The following is a 24,403-nucleotide window of genomic DNA, read 5'->3' on the forward strand; positions in this document are numbered from 1 at the left end:
ATTTTTGTGCCTTGCATTGTGATGGTGTAAACTGCACTTAGCCAAAACTGCATCCTTGTGGAACCCCACACATAATGTCCCTCCATTCTGAATTTCATTTTATTCTTTTGATAAAGACTGTCAACATGTCTCTACTTTCAGTTACACCCAAGCAAGAGATATAGCTTTAGTTCATTAATATTTTAGTTTGTCAAGTAGAATTATACAGTCCACGCAATCAAAGGACTTGGGGAGGCTGCATGGTACACCAAGAACAGGTTTTTCCTTGTTTATTTTTAACCGAACTCCATTTTTGAGGTTTCATATGGCTTTCTCTCTGGAGAATCCTTTACAAAATGACATTGTTTTGTTCGTGCTGGATACTTCTGTGAATTAGCTATGCAAGGAACACCTTATTATAAGAATTCTGTCACAATCAATGCCATAAATATTGTAACTGAATGAGGGGTCACGAACTGGTTACACTCCTGTGTGATCTTTTCTCTCTCCTGAGTGGTTCAAGACACAATCTTCAATGTGGTGAGCAGTCTCAGCAATGTGCCTGATGTCAGACTCAATTGCCTGATTAAGATTGTGGTCCAAAAAAGTTCTTTATCAGTTCTGACCTTCATTTCTCATGACTACTTATATAGCAATAAGAGCTTCTCAATGTCCTTAACTCTTTTTTTTAGCCTTAAATTGCAACATAGCCTTGTACCACCAGATTGTTTCTGAACTTGGATTGTTTGTATGCTTTCAGCCATACCTCAACTGATATGTTGAAAGATGGCAGTGCCTTCCAGGCAGGCCACTGTTGTGGTAATACCCGTCAGGCACCTCCCCTTTCATTGTGTTTCAATGATTATCATACAATTTCATTCGCCTTTGGTGTATCTAAATTTTCCCTGATTGATATTAATCTGATGGACTATTAGGGTTAGGGTAAACCACTGACCGATCTCACAGTACTTGTATGACTTGTGTAGCAGTAGTAGAATTAAACTCAGCTATAGAGACAGATTTTGAAGCTGGGGGTGACCATTCCATTAGGGGCAGCTTCAAAACTTTCCCCGAGCAGCAAGCGAGTGTGAGGATTCCTTTGTAATCACCGAAGTGGGCCATGGGCATGGCAGGGCAGTGGTTTATGGGCTGCGATTCTGGCAGTCAGCCTTGTTCTGCTGTTGGCCAAGCAAGAGGGTGGGAAAACCATGGCTGAATGCTAAATGACACTTCTTTAGAAACTTGTGGTTTCTGGCATCCTGGCGCCAGCATAGCCACTTTATTAGCAAGTGGACATGGTGTGGGAGCCTGGTCCCCTTATCCCATGTGTGGGCCCAGATAAAGCGGCATCAGGCTGATGCCCTGCTAATGTGTTTATCACAAGAACAGCATACCCTGTGAGACGGTATGACAAATTTCTCCAGATATCATGTTTCTTAGATGCTGCCACACCCCGGTAAAATGGCGCCCACTAAATCATTTTATGGACAGGACAGAGCTTGTTTTGACTAGAAAGCTTCCCTCATCTTGTGAAATTTGCTGGGAGATTAGCAGCAGGACCTCCAGACACTGTGTGCTGTTTTTTCAGAGAACTGAATGTGTACTGTACTGCAGTGATTGGTTGAGGAGATTGGGTCTCCTTGCTAGAAAAAAATGATTGGCACGGTAACCACTGCTGGGCCATGATAGGTTTATTCGAGAACATCGGAGTGAACAGCTGTTTTTTGGAAGATTGAGAAAAATGGAGAGGTGGGGTCTCGTTTCTCAATGGTTGCGGAGTGCAGTCGCTATGGCTCTTCTGTTTATATGGAGAGAACAGTTAGTTGTAAAGATGTCTGGACACCTGGGCCAATCTTTATATTTTTGCAGATGTGAGACAATCACTGACAGATGTGGGATCATCTCTTCGCAGTACAACGCTTCAGTAGAGCCTGTATGCAGATGACAGTGTCTCAACTTTCACCAGTTCTATCGATAACATTGCACAGCTTCAGCAAATTCAGAAGCCTGTCAATTGTATTCTTTTTTTCATGCCAGCCTTTTACTCACAGCAGTCACTCCCAGTTTCCATTTCATGCTTTATTGTATCTTGACGCAAGAGACCAATCAGTAGAACGATACAGCAGAGTGTGCTTGTCTAGACTGGCATCCTTTCACTCACAGTAGCCAGTCTCATTTACACATAAATTCCAGTTAGGTCCCCCTAAGTCTATTGCCAACCAGCCTGAGTTCATTTAATGAAGTGTTACAGTTGGAGTTTCTGTTTATATGTTTGTTCTCTCTTGAACTTGATATTAGTTAATAAATCTCTTTGTGATACCACAGGTACTTGTTATTAATTTTTACAATGACACCCATTCTCATTCCGTACTACATCATTTATTTTTTTGTGAGTTTGAAGTAATTAATTTTATGTGTAGTTAGCCAACACAGGGGCCAATGTTTAATGTCAGATTTCTGTGTGCTATCGATGAATTTGGTACCTCGTGGGTATGGTGGTTACCACTTTTCAGTCATTTGGCGAATGGAGAAATGCTGCCACCATAGGCTAGGTTGCATTGTTTGTATGTGATGTTGTATCCCTACACAATGTTCTTTGAAACTGGTTAAAAAGAACGGAGTTAAGCTTAATGTTGCATCTGATTTTTTGATGCCCCATGTTCTAAAGGTTCTTTGTGTCTTTAATTATCTCATAGTAACATATTCCAGTCTTTTGGTCTCAGCTTTGACTTTCCTGTTTCTTGGTCCGTTTGAAATTTCAGTTTGACTTCTATAATTGTGTGTTACTTCTTACTATTCATTGTATTGTCCACCTGCTTAGCTGAGTCATAAAGTGCTTGCCACCCATGCAGTGGGCCCGGGTTTGATTCCCGGCTGGATTGGAGATTTTCTCCACTCATGGACTGAGTGTTGTGTTGTCCTCATCATTGTTTCGTCCTCATCACCAGCATGTGAGTCACCCAGTGTGGCATTGACTGAAATAGGACTTGCACTCAGCGACCAAAATTCCCCACATGGGTCCTCTCGGCCAACAATACCACAGGCTTATTTCATTTCATTCATTGTATTTCTCATAACATAATGTTGTGAGATTGCTTCTTTTACCCCTGTACTTTTCTTTGTCACCTCCGCTTCATGTCTTCCCTGTATCCAAATGACAGATCTGGCAGTCATAAAAATACATGATGGGAACATGTTTTTTTTCCACTTGTGTGTACTGTTAACTTTTTCTATTACTTGTGTGCGCTGGGAAAATGTCAATTCCTCTTCTGCATTATGTACTGTTGCTATATTACACTTATGAAAACTGCATAGTCAAAATAAAACACAAAATTTGAGGAAGAGGAGGAGATTAGGGTTTAATGTCCCATTGACAGTGAGGTCATGAGAGACAGAGCACAAGCTCAGATTAGGGAGGGATAGAGAAGGAAATTGGCCATGCCTTTTCAAAGGAACCATCCCAGCATTTGCCTTAAGTCATTTAAGGAAATCATGGGAAACCTAAATCAGGATGGCTGGATATGGGTTTGAAATATTGTCTTCCAAAAGCAAGTCCAGTGTGCTAACCACTGCGCTACCCTGCTCAGTCAAAATTTCAGGAGGGTAACCATCCACCTGTAGATGAATGAGGGATAGTGCACCTACATCTACATCTACATGATTACATTACAATTCACAATTAAGTGGTGGACTGTTCAAGCTATTTCTTTACTGTTCCTCTCTCAAACAGCATGTGGGGAAAAAGAATACTTAAGTCTTTCTGTGTGAACCCTGATTTCTCTTATTGTATTATGATGATTATTTCTCCCTATGTGAGTGACCACCAACAAAATATTTTCACGCCCTGAACAGGAATTCAATTTTGAAATTTCATGAGAAGATACTGCCAAAATGAAAAACACCTTTGTTTAATGATTGCCATCCCAATTTGCATATTATATTCTTTGCAATTTACCTCCTATTTTGTGATAATACAAAATAAGCTGCCCTTGTTTGAACTTTTTTGATGTTCTCCATCAATCCTATCTGATGTGGATCCCACACCACACAGCTGTACTCCAGAAGAGGGCAGACAAGCATGGTAGATCTATTACATTTTCTAAGTGTTCTACCAATGGATCACAGTCTTTGGCTTGCTTTGCCCACAACATTATCTAATGTGGTCATTCAAATTTAAGTTATTCATAATTGTGGTCCTTAAGTAATTAGCTGAATTTAAAGCTTTTAAATTTTTGTGATTTCTTGTGTAACCAAAATGCAGCAGGTTCAATTTAACACTCATGTGGATAACTTCACACTTTCCATTATTTAGATTCAATTGCCAGTTTGCACACTATACAGATATACTTTCTAAATAATTTTTGCAGTTGATTTTGATCATATGGCGAGTTTATAAAACAGTAAATGACAGAATAATCTGCAAACAATCTCCTAAATCATTTAACAATACCAGAGAAGGAACGTTGCTACTCACCGTATAGGGGAGATGCTGAGTCACGATAGGCACAACAAAAAGATTCACACAATTGTAGCTTTCAGCCATTAAGGCCTTTGTCAGCATACCCACACGCACACACACGCTCATGCAGATGCAACTTGCACACACGTTTGCAGTCTCAGAGAACTGAAACTACACTCCTAAATCATTTATGTATATCAGAAACAGGAGAGGGCCTATAACACTTCCTTTGTGAGTGCTAGATTGTACTTTTGTTTTACATGATGGCTTTCTACATCTACATCTATACTCTGCAAACTAGCACAAGTTGTATGGCAGAGGATACATCCCATTGTACCAGTTATTATGATTTCTTCCTGTTCCATTCACATATGGAGCACGGGAAGAATAATTGTTTGAATGCCTCCACATGTGCACTATTCTAGTCATATCTTCATGACCCCTATGTGAGCGATAAATGGAGGGTTGTTATGTTCCTAGAATAATCATTTAATGTCAGTTCTTGAAACTTCATTAATAGCCTTTCTTAGGATAGTAACAATCTTCCATTTTAGTTCCTTCATTATCTCTGTGACACTCTCCCTCGATTAAACAAATCTGTGACCTTTGTGCTGGCCTTCCCTGTTTATAATCAGTATCCCCTGTCAGACCTATCTGGTATGGGTCTTACACACCTGAGCGGTATTCTAGTACTGGTCACATGAGTGATTTGTAAGCAATCTCCTTTGTAGACTGCAGTTCGCCTGGAATCTATGAATAAACCAAAATCTACTACATGCTTTACCCTATGTGATCAATTCATTTCATATCCCTACAAAGTATTACATCCAGGTAACTGAATTCCAACAGTGAGTCATTGAGATTATAGTCATAGGATAATATGGTTTTTCGTTTTTTGGAGTGCAAAATTTTACATTTCTGAACATTTAAAGCAAGTTTCCAATCTCTGTGCAACTTTGAAATGTTATCAAGATGTAACTGAATATTTTTGTAACTGCTTTCAGACAGTGTATTTCATTGTAGATAACTGCATTATTCGAAAAAATCCTAATTTTTGCTATTAATATTGTCTGCAAGGTCATTAATACACAACATGAATAGCAAGGGTTCCGACACACTTCCCTGGGGCACTCCTGCAGTTACTTCTAAATCTGATAGAGACTGTCCATCCAAGATAGCACGCTGCATTCTCCCTACCAACATTCCTCAATCCAGTCACAAATTTCACTTGATACCCAATATAACTGTACTTTTGACAGTATCTGTAGGTGTGATACTGAGTCAACTGCTTTTTGGAAATCAAGAAATCAATGTGACTGCCTTGATCCAAAGCTTTCACTGTGTCAAGTTGTGTTTCACATGACTGGTGTTTTCGAAATCCATGCCAGTTAGTATTGAGGACGTCATTCTGTTCAAGATACCTAACTACGTTTGACCTCAAAATACACTCCTGGAAACTGAAATAAGAACACCGTGAATTCATTGTCCCAGGAAGGGGAAACTTTACTGACACATTCCTGGGGTCAGATACATCACATGATCACATTGACAGAACCACAGGCACATAGACACAGGCAACAGAGCATGCACAATGGCGGCACTAGTACAGTGTATATCCACCTTTCGCAGCAATGCAGGCTGCTATTCTCCCATGGAGACGATCGTAGAGATGCTGGATGTAGTCCTGTGGAACGGCTTGCCATGCCATTTCCACCTGGCGCCTCAGTTGGACCAGCGTTCATGCTGGACGTGCAGACCGTGTGAGACGACGCTTCATCCAGTCCCAAACATGCTCAACAGGGGACAGATCCGGAGATCTTGCTGGCCAGGGTAGTTGACTTACACCTTCTAGAGCACGTTGGGTGGCACGGGATACATGCGGACGTGCATTGTCCTGTTGGAACAGCAAGTTCCCTTGCCGGTCTAGGAATGGTAGAACGATGGGTTCGATGACGGTTTGGATGTACCGTGCACCATTCAGTGTCCCCTCGACGATCACCAGAGGTGTACGGCCAGTGTAGGAGATCGCTCCCCACACCATGATGCCGGGTGTTGGCCCTGTGTGCCTCGGTCGTATGCAGTCCTGATTGTGGCGCTCACCTGCACGGCGCCAAACATGCATACGACCATCATTGGCACCAAGGCAGAAGCAACTCTCATCGCTGAAGACGACACGTCTCCATTCGTCCCTCCATTCACGCCTGTCGTGACACCGCTGGAGGCAGGCTGCACGATGTTGGGGCGTGAGCGGAAGACGGCCTAACGGTGTGTGGGACCGTAGCCCAGCTTCATGGAGACGGTTGCGAATGGTCCTCGCCGATACCCCAGGAGCAACAGTGTCCCTAATTTGCTGGGAAGTGGCAGTGCGGTCCCCTACGGCACTGCGTAGGATCCTACGGTCTTGGCATGCATCCGTGCGTCGCTGCGGTCCGGTCCCAGGTCGACGGGCACGTGCACCTTCCGCCGACCACTGGCGACAACATCGATGTACTGTGGAGACCTCACGCACCACGTGTTGAGCAATTCGGCGGTACGTCCACCTGGCCTCCCGCATGCCCACTATACGCCCTCGCTCAAAATCCGTCAACTGCACATACGGTTCACGTCCACGCTGTCGCGTCATGGTACCAGTGTTAAAGACTGCGATGGAGCTCCGTATGCCACAGCAAACTGGCTGACACTGACGGCGGCGGTGCCCAAATACTGCGCAGCTAGCACCATTCGATGGCCAACACCGCGGTTCCTGGTGTGTCCACTGTGCCGTGCGTGTGATCATTGCTTGTACAGCCCTCTCGCAGTGTCCGGAGCAAGTATGGTGGGTCTGACACACCGGTGTCAATGTGTTCTTTTTTCCATTTCCAGGAGTGTATGTTCTAAGATTGTACAACAAATTGATGCCAAGGATATTAGATGGTAGTTTTGTGGATCACTTCTACTACCCTTCTCTGTAGACAGGTGTGACCTGTGCATTTTGCATGAACTGGGCACAGTTTTTTTTTTTTTATCCAGGGATCTATGAGAGATTATGGTTAGAAGGGGGGCTAACTCAGCCACAAATTCAATATAGAATCTGACAGGGGCTCCATTGAGGCATGGAGCTCTGTTCAGTTCTAATGATTTCAGCTGTTTCTCAACACCACTCACACTAATACTTACTTCACTTGTCTTTTCAGTGGCACAGGAATTAAACTGGCGCAATTCTCCTGGGATATCCTTTGTAAAGCAACATTTGAAAATGAAGTTAAACATTTCAGCTTATGGGCTTTGCTTTGCTACCCTCAATTTCAGTTACTGTTTCATTCACTAGGGAGTGGACACTAACTTCAGTGCCACTAACAGCCTTTGCATATGACCAGAATTTCTTTGCATTCTGTGAAAGATCACTTGACAATATTCTACTACAATAGTTATTGAAGGCATCATGCATTGCTCCCTTGACAGCCAAATGTGTTTTATTCAGCATCTCTCTATATATAGCCCTACACTTTGCTTTACACCTATTGACACTCTGTCAGTTACTACAGACTGTGACTTTTGTGACAGGAAGTCACAAATCTAGTTCCATAGGCACAAAATTTTTATAACTGTAAGTTGCTTGAGAGGAACTGTGTCAAAAGCTTTCTGAAAATCTAAAAGTATGAAATCAATTTGATGTCTCTGTTGATAGCACTCATTTGTTTGTGAGAATAAAAAGTTAGCTGTGTTTAAGAATGATGTTTTCTGAATCTGTTTTTAAGTAAATAATTTTCCATCAGGTAGTTTGCAATGTTCAAACACAGCATATGTTCCAAAAGTCTTCCTTAATTAGCTGAATTAAGCTGCTTTGCAATACTGAGGACATCTACTTCTAAGTCACTAATGTTGGCAGTTGTGTTTGATTCAAATTGTGGAATATTTACTTCATCTTCTTTGGCGGAGTAATTTCAGAAAACTGTGTTTAGTAACTGTGCTTTAATGGCACTGTAACATCAGCATCACCGTCAACATTGTTATCGCATAGTGTAATGTAACGGACTACTGAAGAGTGCGATACCACCCTTATAGTCGCATCTGTATGTAGTATTTAATTTTGCCCAAATCATTTTTATTATATTATTCTATAATGTGAACTTTATTTGTTTATTTCTGGAGAATATGTTGGCACCAGTGTGAGCCAAAGACATTCGTGTGTGAAAGGTAGAGAGTCAGACATTGTTAAGGTGACTGTTGGAGTGAGTTAGTTGGAATGTTGTGGGGAGAGCGTGGTTTTGTGAGGCGGACTGTTGATGGGAGTACGGAAGGAAGTCTGTGGTCTTCTATAGAGAGTTTCATAAATAGTATGTGATATGAAGATGGAAATTATTGTGAAAAAGTTAAATTAATAAAAATGAAGAATCAATAGTAAAACAAAAAGCGAGTACCAGTTTTCATTAGCACACAAAGACCCGGACCTAATATTAACGATGTTAGATGGATTGAACGCACCATGGCGAGAATCAAGACAATGAGACCAAATTCAGCATCTAAAGGTAAGGTATTTTAATTAGTTTCAGTATTCTGTGATGTATCATTCTTTTGTCTAAATATTAAGCTTAACATCGTCTGTTGTAGATACAGACCACCCAAGCTGGCGGGTTGTCGTCAATTGATCATCACAATCTCAGGGTTTGAAATAGCATTTAAATGAATTGAAAGTTTGTCGCTTGATATTTGATTTTCACCCCGGACAAAAGAGGGTACATTACAATTGGGGGCTCTTGTCCGGGATCCATTGCATTATTGGACTGATACTCGTTTTATGTTAACAGGTATGGACTAATAATGTATTAGATAGAAGAGTTGAACGATCTAAATAATAATAATAATAATAATAATATTTATTCAACATCGAATAATCAAATACAATCCCTAGAAATAATACAGTTTCAGGACATCATATAGATTATTCTTCTGAATACGTCAGTTTATAAATTTAAAAACTAATGGTTTGTTTGTATTAATAAATTTTACATTTGATGCATTTTACATTTGGTAGTATACAATCACAATATTACAAATATTGTTGTTATCAACATCGTATTAGTTGTAAGTTACTTTAAACTATGAGCTTGACATACTTATGAAGCACTTTTCATATAGATATAGTACTCGTCTAAGGAATAAAAAGGGTTTTCAATTAGAATTTTTTTAGCTGATCTTTTAATTTGTTACCAGGAAGGGTTGTGAAACTTTTTGGTAGGGCATGAGCTAGCTTCAGCCCAGCATAAAGTGCATTTTTTTCATATAAAGCTGTTCTGTGGCTATTTACATGGTATCTGAACTTTTGCCTTGTATCGTACTGGTGCAGGTCACAGTTGAAATTTGGATTTATTGTTTTAACGAGCAATATAACTTTCAATATGTATAAACCTATAATGGTAAGCACTCCTAATTTTGGGAACAGATTTCGACATGATTCTCTGGGTTTGGCACCACAAATAATTCTGATAACTTTTTTCTGTAGTATTAATAATGTGCTTAGGTTGGCTTGAGTTGTTGCACCCCATATTTCTACAGCATAGTTTAAATTTGATGAGAATAGTGCATGATAAGCAGTTTTTAGTACACCCATATCCTTACAATATTTGCTCATCATATTTATAGCAAATACATTCTTCGACAGCTTACAGGCTAAGGAATCGATATGCATGTCCCATTTGAGGCTGTCCTGGATTGTAATTCCCAAGAACTTTGTCCATTTTTCTTTTTTCACAATGTCATTTCCTATGGATAATTTCATACCAAATTCTATTTGTTTCCTTGTGTTAAATTCCATCATTGCAGTCTTTGAAGCACTTACATTTATATGGCTTTCATTAAAATACTTCACTATTTCATTAGTTACACTGTTGCACAGCACCTCCAGACTGTCATAGTCTTCGTGTCTACACACAATTGATGTATCATCTGCATACAATATTTTTTTACAGTTAGGGGAACAATACTGTATGTCATTAACATAAATTAAGAAAAGAAGGGGTCCCAAGACAGAACCTTGAGGCACTCCATATTCGATATCAGTAATTTTAGATTTGAAAGACCCACTTTTTGTTTTAAGCAAGACAAATTGTTTTCTATTGCACATATAGGATTTTATTAGATCATAGCCAGTTCCTCTAATACCCAGGTTCCATAGCTTGTCAAGTAATATGGTGATGTTGACACAATCAAAAGCTTTTTCTAGATCAAGGAACACTCCAGTTACATACTCCTTATTCTCTATGGCAGTTATTATTTTGTCTATTAATTGTGCTGCGGCTACTGAAGTTGACTTGTTTTTCATAAAGCCATTCTGATTTTCAAATATTAAATTGTGTTGACTCAGGAATGTCATTAATCTAGTATAAATAACTTTCTCAACTACCTTAGAAAATGCAGGTAAGATTGAGATGGGACGGTAGTTCTCAATTTTTGATTTATCACCTTTCTTGTAAATCGGGGTTACTTGTGCTATCTTTAGACTATCTGGGAAACAACCTGATGCAATTACATCATTTACTGCTGTGGCCATGGCATCAGATATGTTGTCTATGCATCTTTTCAGTGTACTGATAGACAATCCATCATAGCCTGCTGATTTTGTATTTTTTAATGACCTTACTATGGTTTGGATTTCCTTGCTATTGGTTGGGGCCAAGTATATGCTTTGTTTGATTGGAATGCCCTTATATCTACACTGAAGATTCTTAAAATGGTCATTGACAGATTTTCCAACAGAAGCAAAGTACTCATTAAAAACATTTGCAATCTGACATTGAAGTTTCATGATACGCCCTTTATGGTTTATAGTAAAATTACTAGTAGATCTGTCCTTACAATCCCTAAAGCTATTTATTACTTTCCAAACAGCTAGTCCAGTGTTAGTAGAGTTCCTTAACATTGTGGCTACATATTTACTTTTAGTTTCTAGCAGCAGATCTTTATAATAATCATGATAGTTCTTAAATTCTACCTTTAGTCTATTATTATTGTTATTATTTACCATTGCATATTGGAAAAGTCTAAGTTTCTCTCTTGCAGTTTTTACTTCATGATTTATCCAGTTTTTTTGTCTCTTTTTGCAGTCATTTACTGTAAAGGTCATTTCTGGGCATGAAATACTGAAGCAATAATAAAAATCTGATGCAAATTCACTGAAAGTAATGCTGTTTTTTTCACCCCATTGTAAGCTTTTCAGCAAACTGTTGAGATCTTTAACATTGTCATCATTGGTGATTCTTTTTGTTACATATTGTTTCTCTTTTCTATTGACATGAGGATTTTCAGCTTCTATCAATACCTGTATTGCGTGGTGGTCAGAAATGGCAAGCTTCAGAACTGATGCACTGCATGTAAAGTGGGACATGTTAGTTATAATGTTGTCAATGCATGATTTGATACTATTGACCTCTCTAGTGGGCTCATTTATCAGAAATGTTAAGTTAAACTGTGCTAGTATTAGCATTAGTTTTTTAGAGATAGAGTCATTGGACAACAGGTCGATGTTTATATCTCCAGTTAGTATTATGTTAACCCAGCCATTTTTACTGCAGTGTTTACTGTCAATGTCAACAAGCAGGTCGTTAAGAACATCAAAGAAAATATCTAGGCTACCAGATGGAGGTCTATATAGGCCTATAATAATTAAGTTCTCTTTCCCCCACTTATAATTAATTGCTGCTAGTTCTATTATTCCCTCAATGCTGAAAGCACTTACATCTATTACACTATAATTACTACTGCTGGTAGCAAAGATAGCTACCCCACCACCACGTTTCTCTTTTCTACTGAAGGCAGAGCAAAAGATCATGGAGAGTGGCTTACATACACTGATTAGCTCATCTGTGTACCAGTGTTCACTTATAACTAAAACATCTGGGTTATCAATTGCTGCAATGGTATCCAACTCATTGTGCTTATTGCTAAGACTTTGAAAGTTCTGCTGAATTAATTTGAATGTGAGTTTGGATTGTTGAACACTTGATGGGGGTGTCACCCTACCAGGCTGATTGTTTTTAAGACTACAAGGGTTCCGCTGTATGATATTAGGGCTGAGTTTCTCCTGCTGGACCATACAGGGAGATTTAGAGCTACCAGGCTGTCCAGCAGGGCTTACAAGTTTCCCTGGCTTGTCAGCAGTAGCTGTTTGTGTGGTAGGTCCTGTTTGGGTGGGTTGTGCCATTCCATAGCAATGCACTTATTTACACTGCTTTGTGTATTGTTTCGTCTGATTTCATTAATAATTAATTTACTCACAAACTTTTTACCTCTCTTATTCATGTGCATACCATGAGTTGTGTGCAGGTTTCTTTCTAGTTTACTGATGTTTACCAAAGACACATTGCGAAATTTATTACATATTGTATTAAGCCTAACATTTGTCTTTTGCACTTCCAAGTTCACAATAGATTGGTCCATTAGATCATGTCTATGTGGAACGTTAACAACAATTACTTTCGTGCCAGTCAACTTACCGAGTGTTATTTTCATGTGCCTGATAGCGTCATTTGCTTGGTTTTTAGCCACATCATTTGTACCACCGATGATAACGACATAATCATTTGCTGAGAAAGATTCACTATCTTGCACACACGGCTTCACCACAGCAGAAAGAGGTGCACCAGGTTGAATGTGAGCCACAGTTGTAAAATCGTCTTGGATATTCACGATGTTTTGAGCTATTTCGCGACCATGACTGTCCCCATATATAAGAATTCGGCCCTTCTTGTACTTCTGGTTCTTCTCGCTTCTACTGCCGTTTTGGAATAGTTTCTTGCATACATTTTCGTGGATTACACTGTCATTTCTTTCACGGACTTCACTGTCGTTACATTGAACTATTTGTTTATGTTCACTCACTAGGTTAGCATTAATACATGAGTTTGGGACTTGGCGTTTTTTGAAATTATTACTGGCAATTTTTTTACAGTTTGCACGGTTGTTTTTAGTTTGCACGGATTTTAATGCTGCAACTTCCGACATCGGTATTTCGTCAAGAATCTGATACCTGTTTTGAGTTACAATAGTCGGAAAGCATTCCTTTGTTTTTGATTTAGGCCTACTACCGTTCAACAGGCACTGCCGATCAATTTCGTTCACCTTTTTATTTAGTGATGTAACCTCAGCTTTTAAACACTGAATTTCACGTATTAAATCTTCAACTAATGCTGTGAATTCGCACTTACAGTCACAACTTTTTGCATTTGTAATTTTACCTGAGTTTTTAAGGCAGCACTGAATGCAGTTCCAGCTTGTCGTAAATTCGTTGTTTTCTTTCACTGATGAGTCAATTTTAGCACATCGAAAATGAAACGAATTGTTGCATTCCCTGCATGTGATTCCAGTTTTCAACATTTTTGCGCACTTTCTAGACTTTTTATCGTCTAAAGAAGTGTTTTTACACGAGCTAAGAACCGTTTCACTACTACTTGCCGCCATGTTAATCTCAAGGAAATATAATCTACTGACAAATGGAAGTAACAACCCAACAAGAATAAGAAAAGTAAATAATATCGGACGTGGGACCACGCGGAAAAAACGAGATAAGTACACCTTTCAAGTTATTTTTATTATCGACATTTTGGGCGTTTTGTCGGAGCAAGAGTTCCCTAATTCGATTAAAAATGACCGTGACAGACGAGTTGGAACTAAATCAGCAGGGGGATAAAAAGTCTATCGAAAGTGTTCAAGCAAGTGCTAGTACAGAAATGGCAGGTAAAAAATCGGAAGGAATGGTTGAAGAATTAGATATGTCCGCTATGTTGCAATTACTGTTAACACAGAATGATGAACAATTCGATACTTTGAACAAACGGTTTAGTTGTTTGAGTAAGCAATGTTCTGAACAATTTAGTTTCTTGAATAATGTAATTACAGAAAACGCGAAAAGTATGGAAAAGAAAATGTCTGATTTAGAAGAGAAGCTTTTAAAAGAAAATAGCCAATTGGCTAAGGAATTCTTTAATGAATGTTCAACTATCAGATCGGAAATGAAAGAGACGAAAACCAGTTTGGAGGAGCGCACAGACGAAATTGAAGATAGGGTAGACAATGTCGAAGATAAACTCAATAAAGTCGAATTAACAATCAAACGGGAAGTGGAAGAAACCGCGAAGTATTTTGAATCATTTTCGAGTGAGAGAAAAATTAAAGATAGGGAAATGATTACCAGAATTGACTTACATACGAAAAATGTCGATGACAAATTGTCATTGTTCGAAAACAAGGTAACAGAAAAAGTGAAAATTATTGAACATTATGTAGATTCTTGTAACAACGTAATTAAAGACAATGAGCATGAGGTAGTTCGGCTACAGAAACAATTAAATGAAATTCGGGATAATTTAGCTATGAAATCGGTAGCGACTTCATTTAACGGATTTTAGCCAGGTACAAACGTGCGTAATTTTCCGGGAGACGGATAATTACACCCAGTTGATTTCATTATGAATTGTCGTGACAATTTTTCGTTCGCAATGAGTGACACTGTAAAGACCAAATTTGTTAAAAAAATTCTTAGATGGAGAAGAATTGTCGTGGGCTAATCTAACCGCCAGTTCTGATTTAACCTATAGTCAATTCGAAAAAAGTTTTTTGAACAAATTTTTCTCAGCGTCTGTTCAGGCCAAAATCAAAAGCGATTTTCTTAATGGGGCTAATTATAAAGAATGTGATGGTACAATGAGGGAATTTTGCGAGAAACAGCTAAGAAAGTTGGCGCATTTAGACAGACCTTTTGATGAACTAACGCAAATAGACGCTCTAAAAAGGAGGTTATCAAATAGAGTTCAGTGGGACTTGGTATATGGGCCAGATGATTCAGTTGAACAATTTTGGAATTACGTGGAGAAATTGGATCGTGCATTAGAAAGAAGCAAAAGATTTAATGGGCATCATTATGAACAAAATCATGGAGGGTGGAACCAAAATTCTAATAATGGGAATAATGGTAGGCGAAATAATCATAATGGGAATAATCAGCAGGATCGTCAAGGTAATTTTCAGGGAGAGTTCAATAGAGGAGAGAATAGCAACTGGCGTCAACATGAGAATAAGGGAGGTAATTATTATGGTGGGAACAGAAATAGACAATGGGAAAATCCAGATAGAAGACAAGATGGGAATGGGCAAGACCGGTTAAACTAAGAGCCGTTCCAATGAGGGCCTGTCAGTTTGGGACTAACAGATATAATGCTAGAAATCAGGCTAAGTGGAATCAGAATAGGTATGGGCAAAATGATTACAGAAAGACATAGTAATAACATGACAAGAGCACCGGGAATTGATAAGAGACCATTTGATAAACAGTTTTGGCAGCAAGTCAGTGAGAAGGCTATGAGCACAGATATTTCTAGACACATTAGTAATGAAGATTTAGAGGTTAGTGGGGAGATAATGAATAATTTGTTTAGGCAGGAAGAAAGTGATGTGAGGGGGGATGTAGGTGGTTGTTCTTATGTTAATAATAGTTATGATACCTTCGGAATAAATGCATTAATGTATTCTGATGAAATTGAAGTAAATCGAGATCTGAGTGATGTAAAAACTTCTGTGGGTGAGAATGTCAATCAAGTACTGAATAATAAGGTGTAGAATTAGAAGAAGTAGAGTGTGATGTTGATGTGAGAAGTCGTGCTGAAGTAGCTAAGGTTAGGGAAGTTGAGTCAAATGGTGAGATGTTAAATGATGCTGAGGAAGCGGCAGTTGATGATAGTGATGATATGGATTATAGAAGTGAGATAAGAGTATTTGTTGCGATTAAGAATGATGCAGATGTAGTTATGGAGGAGGAGGGTAGTAGTGTTAGAGAAAATAATCATTCAGTACAAGAGGATGAGGCTGCAGTCACGTGGGTTAATATATCACCAGTAATCGAGGGGATAGACAGGGATGACATTAATCTTGCGAATGAAGAGAAGGTAATTATTAACTTAGGAAACCAGGGACAAGAGTTCATTTGTAGATTGTGGGACAGCCTTAATGAGGCTAATAAACATAATATGTTTTGGATACAATTGTTATCCATCTGCGAGAAGGTATGTCCTATTTGGTGGGATAAAGCAAAAACAGGTATAAAATGTAAAGAATTGCCGATGATTACTGATAATAATAATGTGTCTAATTATGTTTGTGTTGAGAATCCTAGTTGGCTTCTGCACAATGTGCAGACTGAAAATAGTTTAGCTTATGTCAAACAAAATGATGATCTGAATTTTAAAAGCGTAGAAGATGACTTGATGCATGAAGATGTTGGTGAGCAGGAGAGTGAAATTGTAGGAAGCCCATACATGCAAATTTGTATTAATGATTGGACAGGTTATTGTTTGATTGATAATGGAAGCCCGATATCAGGAATCAGTGAAATATTAAGGGATAGGATAAATAAAAACCATGAATTTGCAGAATTACCAGTAGTTGGGTTTCAAATTAGGGGAGCGACAGGAAGATTCAGTAAAACAGTAAAATGTCAAATTCTTTTGTCTTTCAAAGTTGGAGATGTGGTCTTTGATCAGGGTTGTCTTGTCATTCCGGACCTGAGTGAGGACATAATTCTAGGTATGGATTGGATAGTAAAAGTGGATATGGGATTTAATTGGAAAAACAAAACTGTCAAATTTAGTGAACCAACAAATAAAAATAAGTTGTATACAGAGAGCTTCATTGAGAAGAATAGTAATAGTCATAATCAGATCAGGGGGGTGGATTATTTAGATGATGGGAGATGCACTGATCCTTTTGAAAAACAGACTTCTATTGATGACAAAGATTATCAAAGCGTGGTAGGAAATAAGATTGCTGAAGCAGAGAGTTTAACTAGGGAACAACAATCTGATCTCATGGAACTTTTATGGGAATATTCTGATGTATTTATGACAGACCAGGCAGAGTGAAAGGGTATGAATGTAAACTTGTACTCAAACTGCATGATCCATCTTTTATTAAACCTTATGGGATTCCAATAAGCAGGAGGAAAGCTGTAGAGAGGGAGTTGGAAAAGATGCAGACTTGGGGGGTTATTCAGAGGTGTAATAGCGAATATAATAATCCTATCATAGCCATTGCCAAGAAGGATAATAGTCTAAGACTTGTCCTAGATTCTAGGTTCCTCAATAAATTATTATGTAGGGAAACTGATCATCCTGAAAACATTGATGAATTACTACACAAGTTTTAACATGTAAAGTTTATGTCTAGCCTCGATCTGACCTCTGGATTTCATCAAATACCATTAGCAAGGGAATCTCCACCACCTAGGAATAAGAAACAGCTAAAGTCATTTCTCGGACTGGGTGGATTCTATAGGAAGTATTGTGCTCCTGAGGCTCTTAATGCACCTTGTTTAGGGAATTTGCTTAAAAAGAATACTATATGGGATTGGAATAAAGATTGTCAGATTGCTTTTGAAGAGATTAAACACCAGTTGGTAAATAGTAAAATCTTATGTAGACCAGATTTTGGGTTGCCTTTCTGTATTATGACTGACAGTAGTAACTATGGTTTAGGGGCACACCTTTTCCAAGTGAGAAGTCAGAATGGGGTGGAAGAACATAGATCTATTGCTTTTGCCAGCAGGACATTGCAGAAACATGAGAGGCAGTACACCATTACAGAAAAGGAACTATTAGCCGTTCATTGGGCTTTCTCCAAATTTAAGAATTATTTATTGGGTCACGAGGTGATAGTCTTTTCAGATCATAAAGCACTATCGTACTTACAAGAATGTAAATTATACCATAGTAGAATCACGAGATGGGCACTTTTTCTTCAGCAGTTTAACTACACCATCAAATATATTAAAGGTGATGAAAATTGCATAGCAGATGCTCTTTCAAGGCATCCTTTGGGAGAATCTATTGGTGACAATGGTGATGAAGGAGGGAATGAATTTAAAATTATGTATTTAAACGGGATAAATGAGGAGAAAGATGTCGTGAAAATCTGCAGTGATATTAGACGGTTTCAGAATCATGATGAAGAGTGGAAACTGGTCAAAAGTTATATTGGAAAGAAGGGAAAAGAAAAAGTATTACAAAGTTCATAGGGGAATATTATTTCGGAGGATGAAGGAAGACAGTGAGGTATGGAAGTTATGTTGGCCATATGAATTTGTCAAATTACTTGTAAAAAATACCCATGAAAGTTATGGTCATTGTGGGGCAGCAAAATGTATGCAAAAGATTCGAGAAAACATTTACTTTTACAATATGGCGAGGACTGTGAGGAAAATCTTGTCCACTTGTGACTTGTGTCAGAGAGTCAAGGTAACCAATCAAACGAGTAGAGGTCAGATGCAAAATATACTTCCGAAACAGCAGCTTGATGTTGTAGCAATTGACTTGTATGGGCAACTGCTAACCACTAGAAGAGGGTTTACGTATGTTTTGGAGTGGTGGACTTATTTTCCAAATTTATTAAGTTGTACCCATTGAGGAATGCTACTAGCAAAAACATTATTTCATGTTTTACCCGTGACTATTTTAAATGTGTAGGTGTATCCAAGGCAATTCTTAGTGACAACGGATCACAATTTACATCCAAAAGTTGGGAAACATTTATATGTAGAGATGAGATCAACCACATACTTATTTCAGCTTATCACCCATCCAGCAACCCAGCCGAAAGATACATGCGTGAAATTGGGAGATTATTTAGGACTTACTGTCATACTGACCACAACACTTGGATACATTACATTGGCAAACTTGAAGATGTGATGAATAGCTTACAGCACAGTTCAACAGGATTCTCTCCACATGAGATACTTTATGATAAAAAGCCACCAAATCTTATTAGTGAATTGATCAAGTTTCCAGCATGTAACAGCATGTCAAAAGAAGAAAGGAGATTGTAAGGAACAACATGAAAAAGCAAGGGGAAATTGGGAAACTAGACATGATAAGGGGGAAAATGTGCGAGTTCAATGTGGGAGATTTAGTCCTAGTGAAAACAGTAGAAAAGTCAAAATCAGTGTGTGGGGAACTTAAGAAATTCTTTGATATTTATATAGGACCATTTGTGATATCTGAGAACCCACATCCAAATGCCTATAGGTTGATCTATCCTGAATCTAGAAAACTTTTTGGTCTACGTAACATCACGGAGTTGAAGCATTATAAAAGTCCAAGCTAAGTTTACAGTGTCACAATTTTGAAAACTTTGGACTCTGTCTTGATCTGTATCTTTGCTGTTTAATCTTGCATTTTGCTTTGTATATATTTATGGTTATTACAATGAATATCTTACTCTTGCCTTGCACGATGAGTGCAAAACCTAAATGTTTCTTTATAGTCATGTGATTTGAAAATATAAATTTTTAATCTTAGTATCATTGTGTTAGTGTAACTTCATCTGTTTGAATATGGCTATGTTGTGCTCAAAAAAGCTTATTTATTTAGACATTATGCTTAATATATTTGTTATTGATATTTATTATACACAGTGTAAACTGTTTGTAACATTTTGTTACTGAAGATCCTTTATGAACCAGACCTTATGAGTAACTGACCAACACATTCTTATGCTAAGTATTTGTGTTTGGGAGAGAAGTTTTCATGTTTCTATTCTTGTTTATGCTTATGGAGTTTAAACTTTTGTATTATCGTTTTTATTGCGTAACTTTGTCTTGTCCAATAACTATGGACTTTAAACGCAGTATTGGGCCATGTTGCTTCAAGACAGATCACTAGTCTTATCTTGTTTAAAAAACATGTGCACTGTGCACATAAGTAGATACCTGGACAGGCATTCACTCTTGAACCAGTGAAACAATTATCATTTCAGTGAGAAACTTACCTGAACTATAGTTTTAGAACACTTATATATGCTATATATTGTTTTTTTGTTGAGGCATAACTCACAAAATATGAGTACTTAAGTACACTCCTGGAAATGGAAAAAAGAACACATTGACACCGGTGTGTCAGATCCACCATACTTGCTCTGGACACTGCGAGAGGGCTATACAAGCAATGATGACACGCACGGCACAGCGGACACACCAGGAACCGCGGTGTTGGGCGTCGAATGGCGCTAGCTGCGCAGCATTTGTGCACCGCCGCCGTCAGTGTCAGCCAGTTTGCCGTGGCATATGGAGCTCCATCGCAGTCTTTAACACTGGTAGCATGCCGCGACAGCGTGGACGTGAACCATATGTGCAGTTGACGGACTTTGAGCGAGGGCGTATAGTGGGCATGCGGGAGGCCGGGTGGACGTACCGCTGAATTGCTCAACACGTGGGGCGTGAGGTCTCCACAGTACATCGATGTTGTCGCCAGTGGTCGGTGCAAGGTGCACGTGCCCGTCGACCTGGGACCGGACCGCAGCGATGCACGCCAAGACCGTAGGATCCTACGCAGTGCCGTAGGGGACCGCACCGCCACTTCCCAGCAAATTAGGGACACTGTTGCTCCTGGGGTATCGGCGAGGACCATTCGCAACCGTCTCCATGAAGCTGGGCAACGGTCCTGCACACCGTTAGGCCGTCTTCCGCTCACGCCCCAACATCGTGCAGCCCGCCTCCAGTGGTGTCGCCACAGGCGTGAATGGAGGGACGAATGGAGACGTGTCGTCTTCAGCGATGAGAGTCGCTTCTGCCTTGGTGCCAATGATGGTCATATGCGTGCAGGTGAGCGCCACAATCAGGACTGCATACGACCGAGGCACACAGGGCCAACACCCGGCTTCATGGTGTGGGGAGCGATCTCCTACACTGGCCGTACACCTCTGGTGATCGTCGAGGGGACACTGAATAGTGCACGGTACATCCAAACCGTCATCGAACCCATCGTTCTACCATTCCTAGACCGGCAAGGGAACTTGCTGTTCCAACAGGACAATGCACGTCCGCATGTATCCCGTGCCACCCAATGTGCTCTAGAAGGTGTAAGTCAACTACCCTGGCCAGCAAGATCTCCGGATCTGTCCCCCATTGAGCATGTTTGGGACTGGATGAAGCGTCGTCTCACGTGGTCTGCACGTCCAGCACGAACGCTGGTCCAACTGAGGCACCAGGTGGAAATGGCATGGCAAGCCGTTCCACAGGACTACATTCAGCATCTCTACGATCGTCTCCATGGGAGAATAGCAGCCTGCATTGCTGCGAAAGGTGGATATACACTGTACTAGTGCCGCCATTGTGCATGCTCTGTTGCCTGTGTCTATGTGCCTGTGGTTCTGTTAGTGTGATCATGTTATGTATCTGACCCCAGGAATGTGTCAATAAAGTTTCCCATTCCTGGGACAATGAATTCACGGTGTTCTTATTTCAATTTCCAGGAGTGTATAATAATTTGTACCATTGCTTGTTGTGTGGCTTATCTACTATTACCTCAAGTATATATGGATTTAATAGGATACCATACACTTTAGAAATGTAAATTTTGATTTACTAATACCTAACATAAAACACAATGATAGGACTGGAGAGAAATAACAGTAGATGAGATTTTTCAGTGGTAAACTTTTATTCATGAATCCTTTTTATGTAATATTTAAATTTCTTTATGCCTTGCGTTATTACTTAGTGAAAATTCCGGAGGTGTGGCGTTTGTTCTGTACCACTGAGACATCTCATTCGAAACTTACCTTGCCACTGACAATGTTGTGTCTGTAATACACAAACACTTAGGTAATTCTGTCAAGATTTGATTCTGAGATCTATGAAATAACTGTGAAAGCAGTCAATATATGATAAAACTGTACAGTCTAAATGACATTAGAAATCTGGAATTAATCACTTACTGAAGATATACATTGAAACTGCAGATATCAAAATGCTGACTATTTCACTTACTTATGCACAAAGCTATGAAACTTTGGTTTTGTTGCGTGGTCAGCTCAGTATGGGTTAATTAAATGGGGAGTAGACGTCATGTCTTATGACATAGGCAACTACACTAACCACAAATTTACACTTGTGAAGTGACTTATATGCTACGATATGGATATGTGACTGCGAGAAGTTATGACCAGAGTAACATGTCTTTACTACAAACTGTGTGAGTTGAAGTATGAGGATAAAAAACTGCAATTAATCTTGGGTGAACCAGCGTTCATACTCTAATAGTGATGGTGATCCTGTTTTGCCACAGTTGTGTATACTATGTGGTTCTCATGGAGACACATAGACACCGTGCGCCTTGGTACTGGTTGGACTTCTGCATACTGTTTAGTCTTGCGTCCTATGCATATGGCCAAGATTGATTGAAGGCTGAGTATTGGTGGCAGAAGGTGGATGATTCTTCAATATAATTAACTAATCTACATGTTTTATGTGACAAAGGAACTGGGTATGGAGAGAGGACTACACACTGTACATAGATGTACACTTTACATGATTACACATTGCCTATGCCATGAGTAGAGGGAATTTTCATATGTATGTATTTATATTTTCTTTGAATTTTAGGATTAGAAGTGTGTTTGCTATTTTATTATCTTATATTGAAAAACTGACCTGACCAAGCAATTGCTAGCTTCTGTTCTGATCAGTTGAGAAAACAACAACACTTTTATGTGGATGGAGCTCTGTATCTCCGCAGATTTATGTTTTACTGACTAACTCTGAAAGAAATTGATCTTGTATAGACACAGAATATGAGATAAGGTTAGGTTGGATGAGTGTCAGCATGGAGTGGATTAGGATTAGATGATAAAGTACATGCAGGAACTGACAAACACAAAACTTTGTGTAGTATTTACATGTATTCACTTTATTACTATTTAATTTATATTTGCGAGAAAAGTATTTTCCCACTACATTTGACGGGGTTTACAGATTCCCATTGCAATGCCACCTCTGAATTTGTACATTTGAATTATTTTATTCATATGTACAAGTGAAGCATGATACCACTGATGATGGCTGGGTTAACATGATCCCATTGCACTGCCATTTCTAAACTCTCACTTTTTAGCTATTTTACATTACATTATGGAAAAATTATTGATATGAGGACGCTGAGACGCTTATTTAACTGAGATTGTTCAAATGATACTCTTTACATAAAAAAAAAATATTAGCCACATATTTCTCAGTAGATGTCTGAACTAAATTGAAAATAACCTTTTTAGCTGATCTGGTAATCAAACCCAGTATGGTAGGGAAGAGGCATCCTGGGTGAGATACCAATGTATTTATATGTGACTAATTAAATGTTGTATGATTTCAGGAAAATTACCATGATATAATTTGACAGATGAGGCGATTAAGGGGACAAATTCAAGAGGAGAAGACCAGCAGAAAGAGACGAGAAGACAACTATTGAAGATTACAACAGTGATTCGTTGCTTTGCGTATCTGTTGAGATCTCTTGCAAAATACTTTTGCATGAAATCTCGAGGGGTGTGTGTAATGTAACGGACTACTGAAGAGCGCGATACCACCCTTATAGTCGCATCTGTATGTAGTATTTAATTTTGCCCAAATCATTTTTATTATATTATTCTATAATGTGAACTTTATTTGTTTATTTCTGGAGAATATGTTGGCACCAGTGTGAGCCAGACATTCGTGTGTGAAAGGTAGAGAGTCAGACATTGTTAAGGTGACTGTTGGTGTGAGTTAGTTGGAATGTTGTGGGGAGAGCGTGGTTTTGTGAGGCGGACTGTTGATGGGAGTACGGAAGGAAGTCTGTGGTCTTCTATAGAGAGTTTCATAAATAGTATGTGATATGAAGATGGAAATTATTGTGAAAAAGTTAAATTAATAAAAATGAAGAATCAATAGTAGAACAAAAAGTGAGTACCAGTTTTCATTAGCACACAAAGACCTGGACCTAATATTAACAATGTTAGATGGATGGAATGCACCATGGCGAGAATCAAGACAATGAGACCAAATTCAGCATCTAAAGGTAAGGTATTTTAATTAGTTTTAGTATTCTGTGATGTATCATTCTTTTGTCTCAATATTAAGCTTAACATCGTCTGTTGTAGATAAAGACCACCCAAGCTGGCGGGGTGTCGTCA

General features: G+C 39.0%; 1 protein-coding gene across 1 annotated transcript in view; it reads left to right on the forward strand.

The window, feature by feature from the left end:
* LOC126355463 (uncharacterized) overlaps positions 1 to 24,137 on the forward strand; it is a 62,620-nt gene extending 38,483 nt beyond the window's left edge. The window contains exons 2-3 of the mRNA XM_050005779.1: positions 16,028 to 16,353; positions 23,605 to 24,137. Of these exons, the coding sequence (XP_049861736.1) occupies positions 16,028 to 16,353; positions 23,605 to 23,628 (350 nt within the window). The 3' untranslated portion in view covers positions 23,629 to 24,137. The remainder of the gene's footprint in view (positions 1 to 16,027; positions 16,354 to 23,604) is intronic.
* Positions 24,138 to 24,403: the final 266 nt, after the last annotated feature.

The sequence above is a fragment of the Schistocerca gregaria genome, chromosome 3, assembly GCF_023897955.1.
Source record: "Schistocerca gregaria isolate iqSchGreg1 chromosome 3, iqSchGreg1.2, whole genome shotgun sequence".
NCBI lineage: Eukaryota > Metazoa > Arthropoda > Insecta > Orthoptera > Acrididae > Schistocerca > Schistocerca gregaria.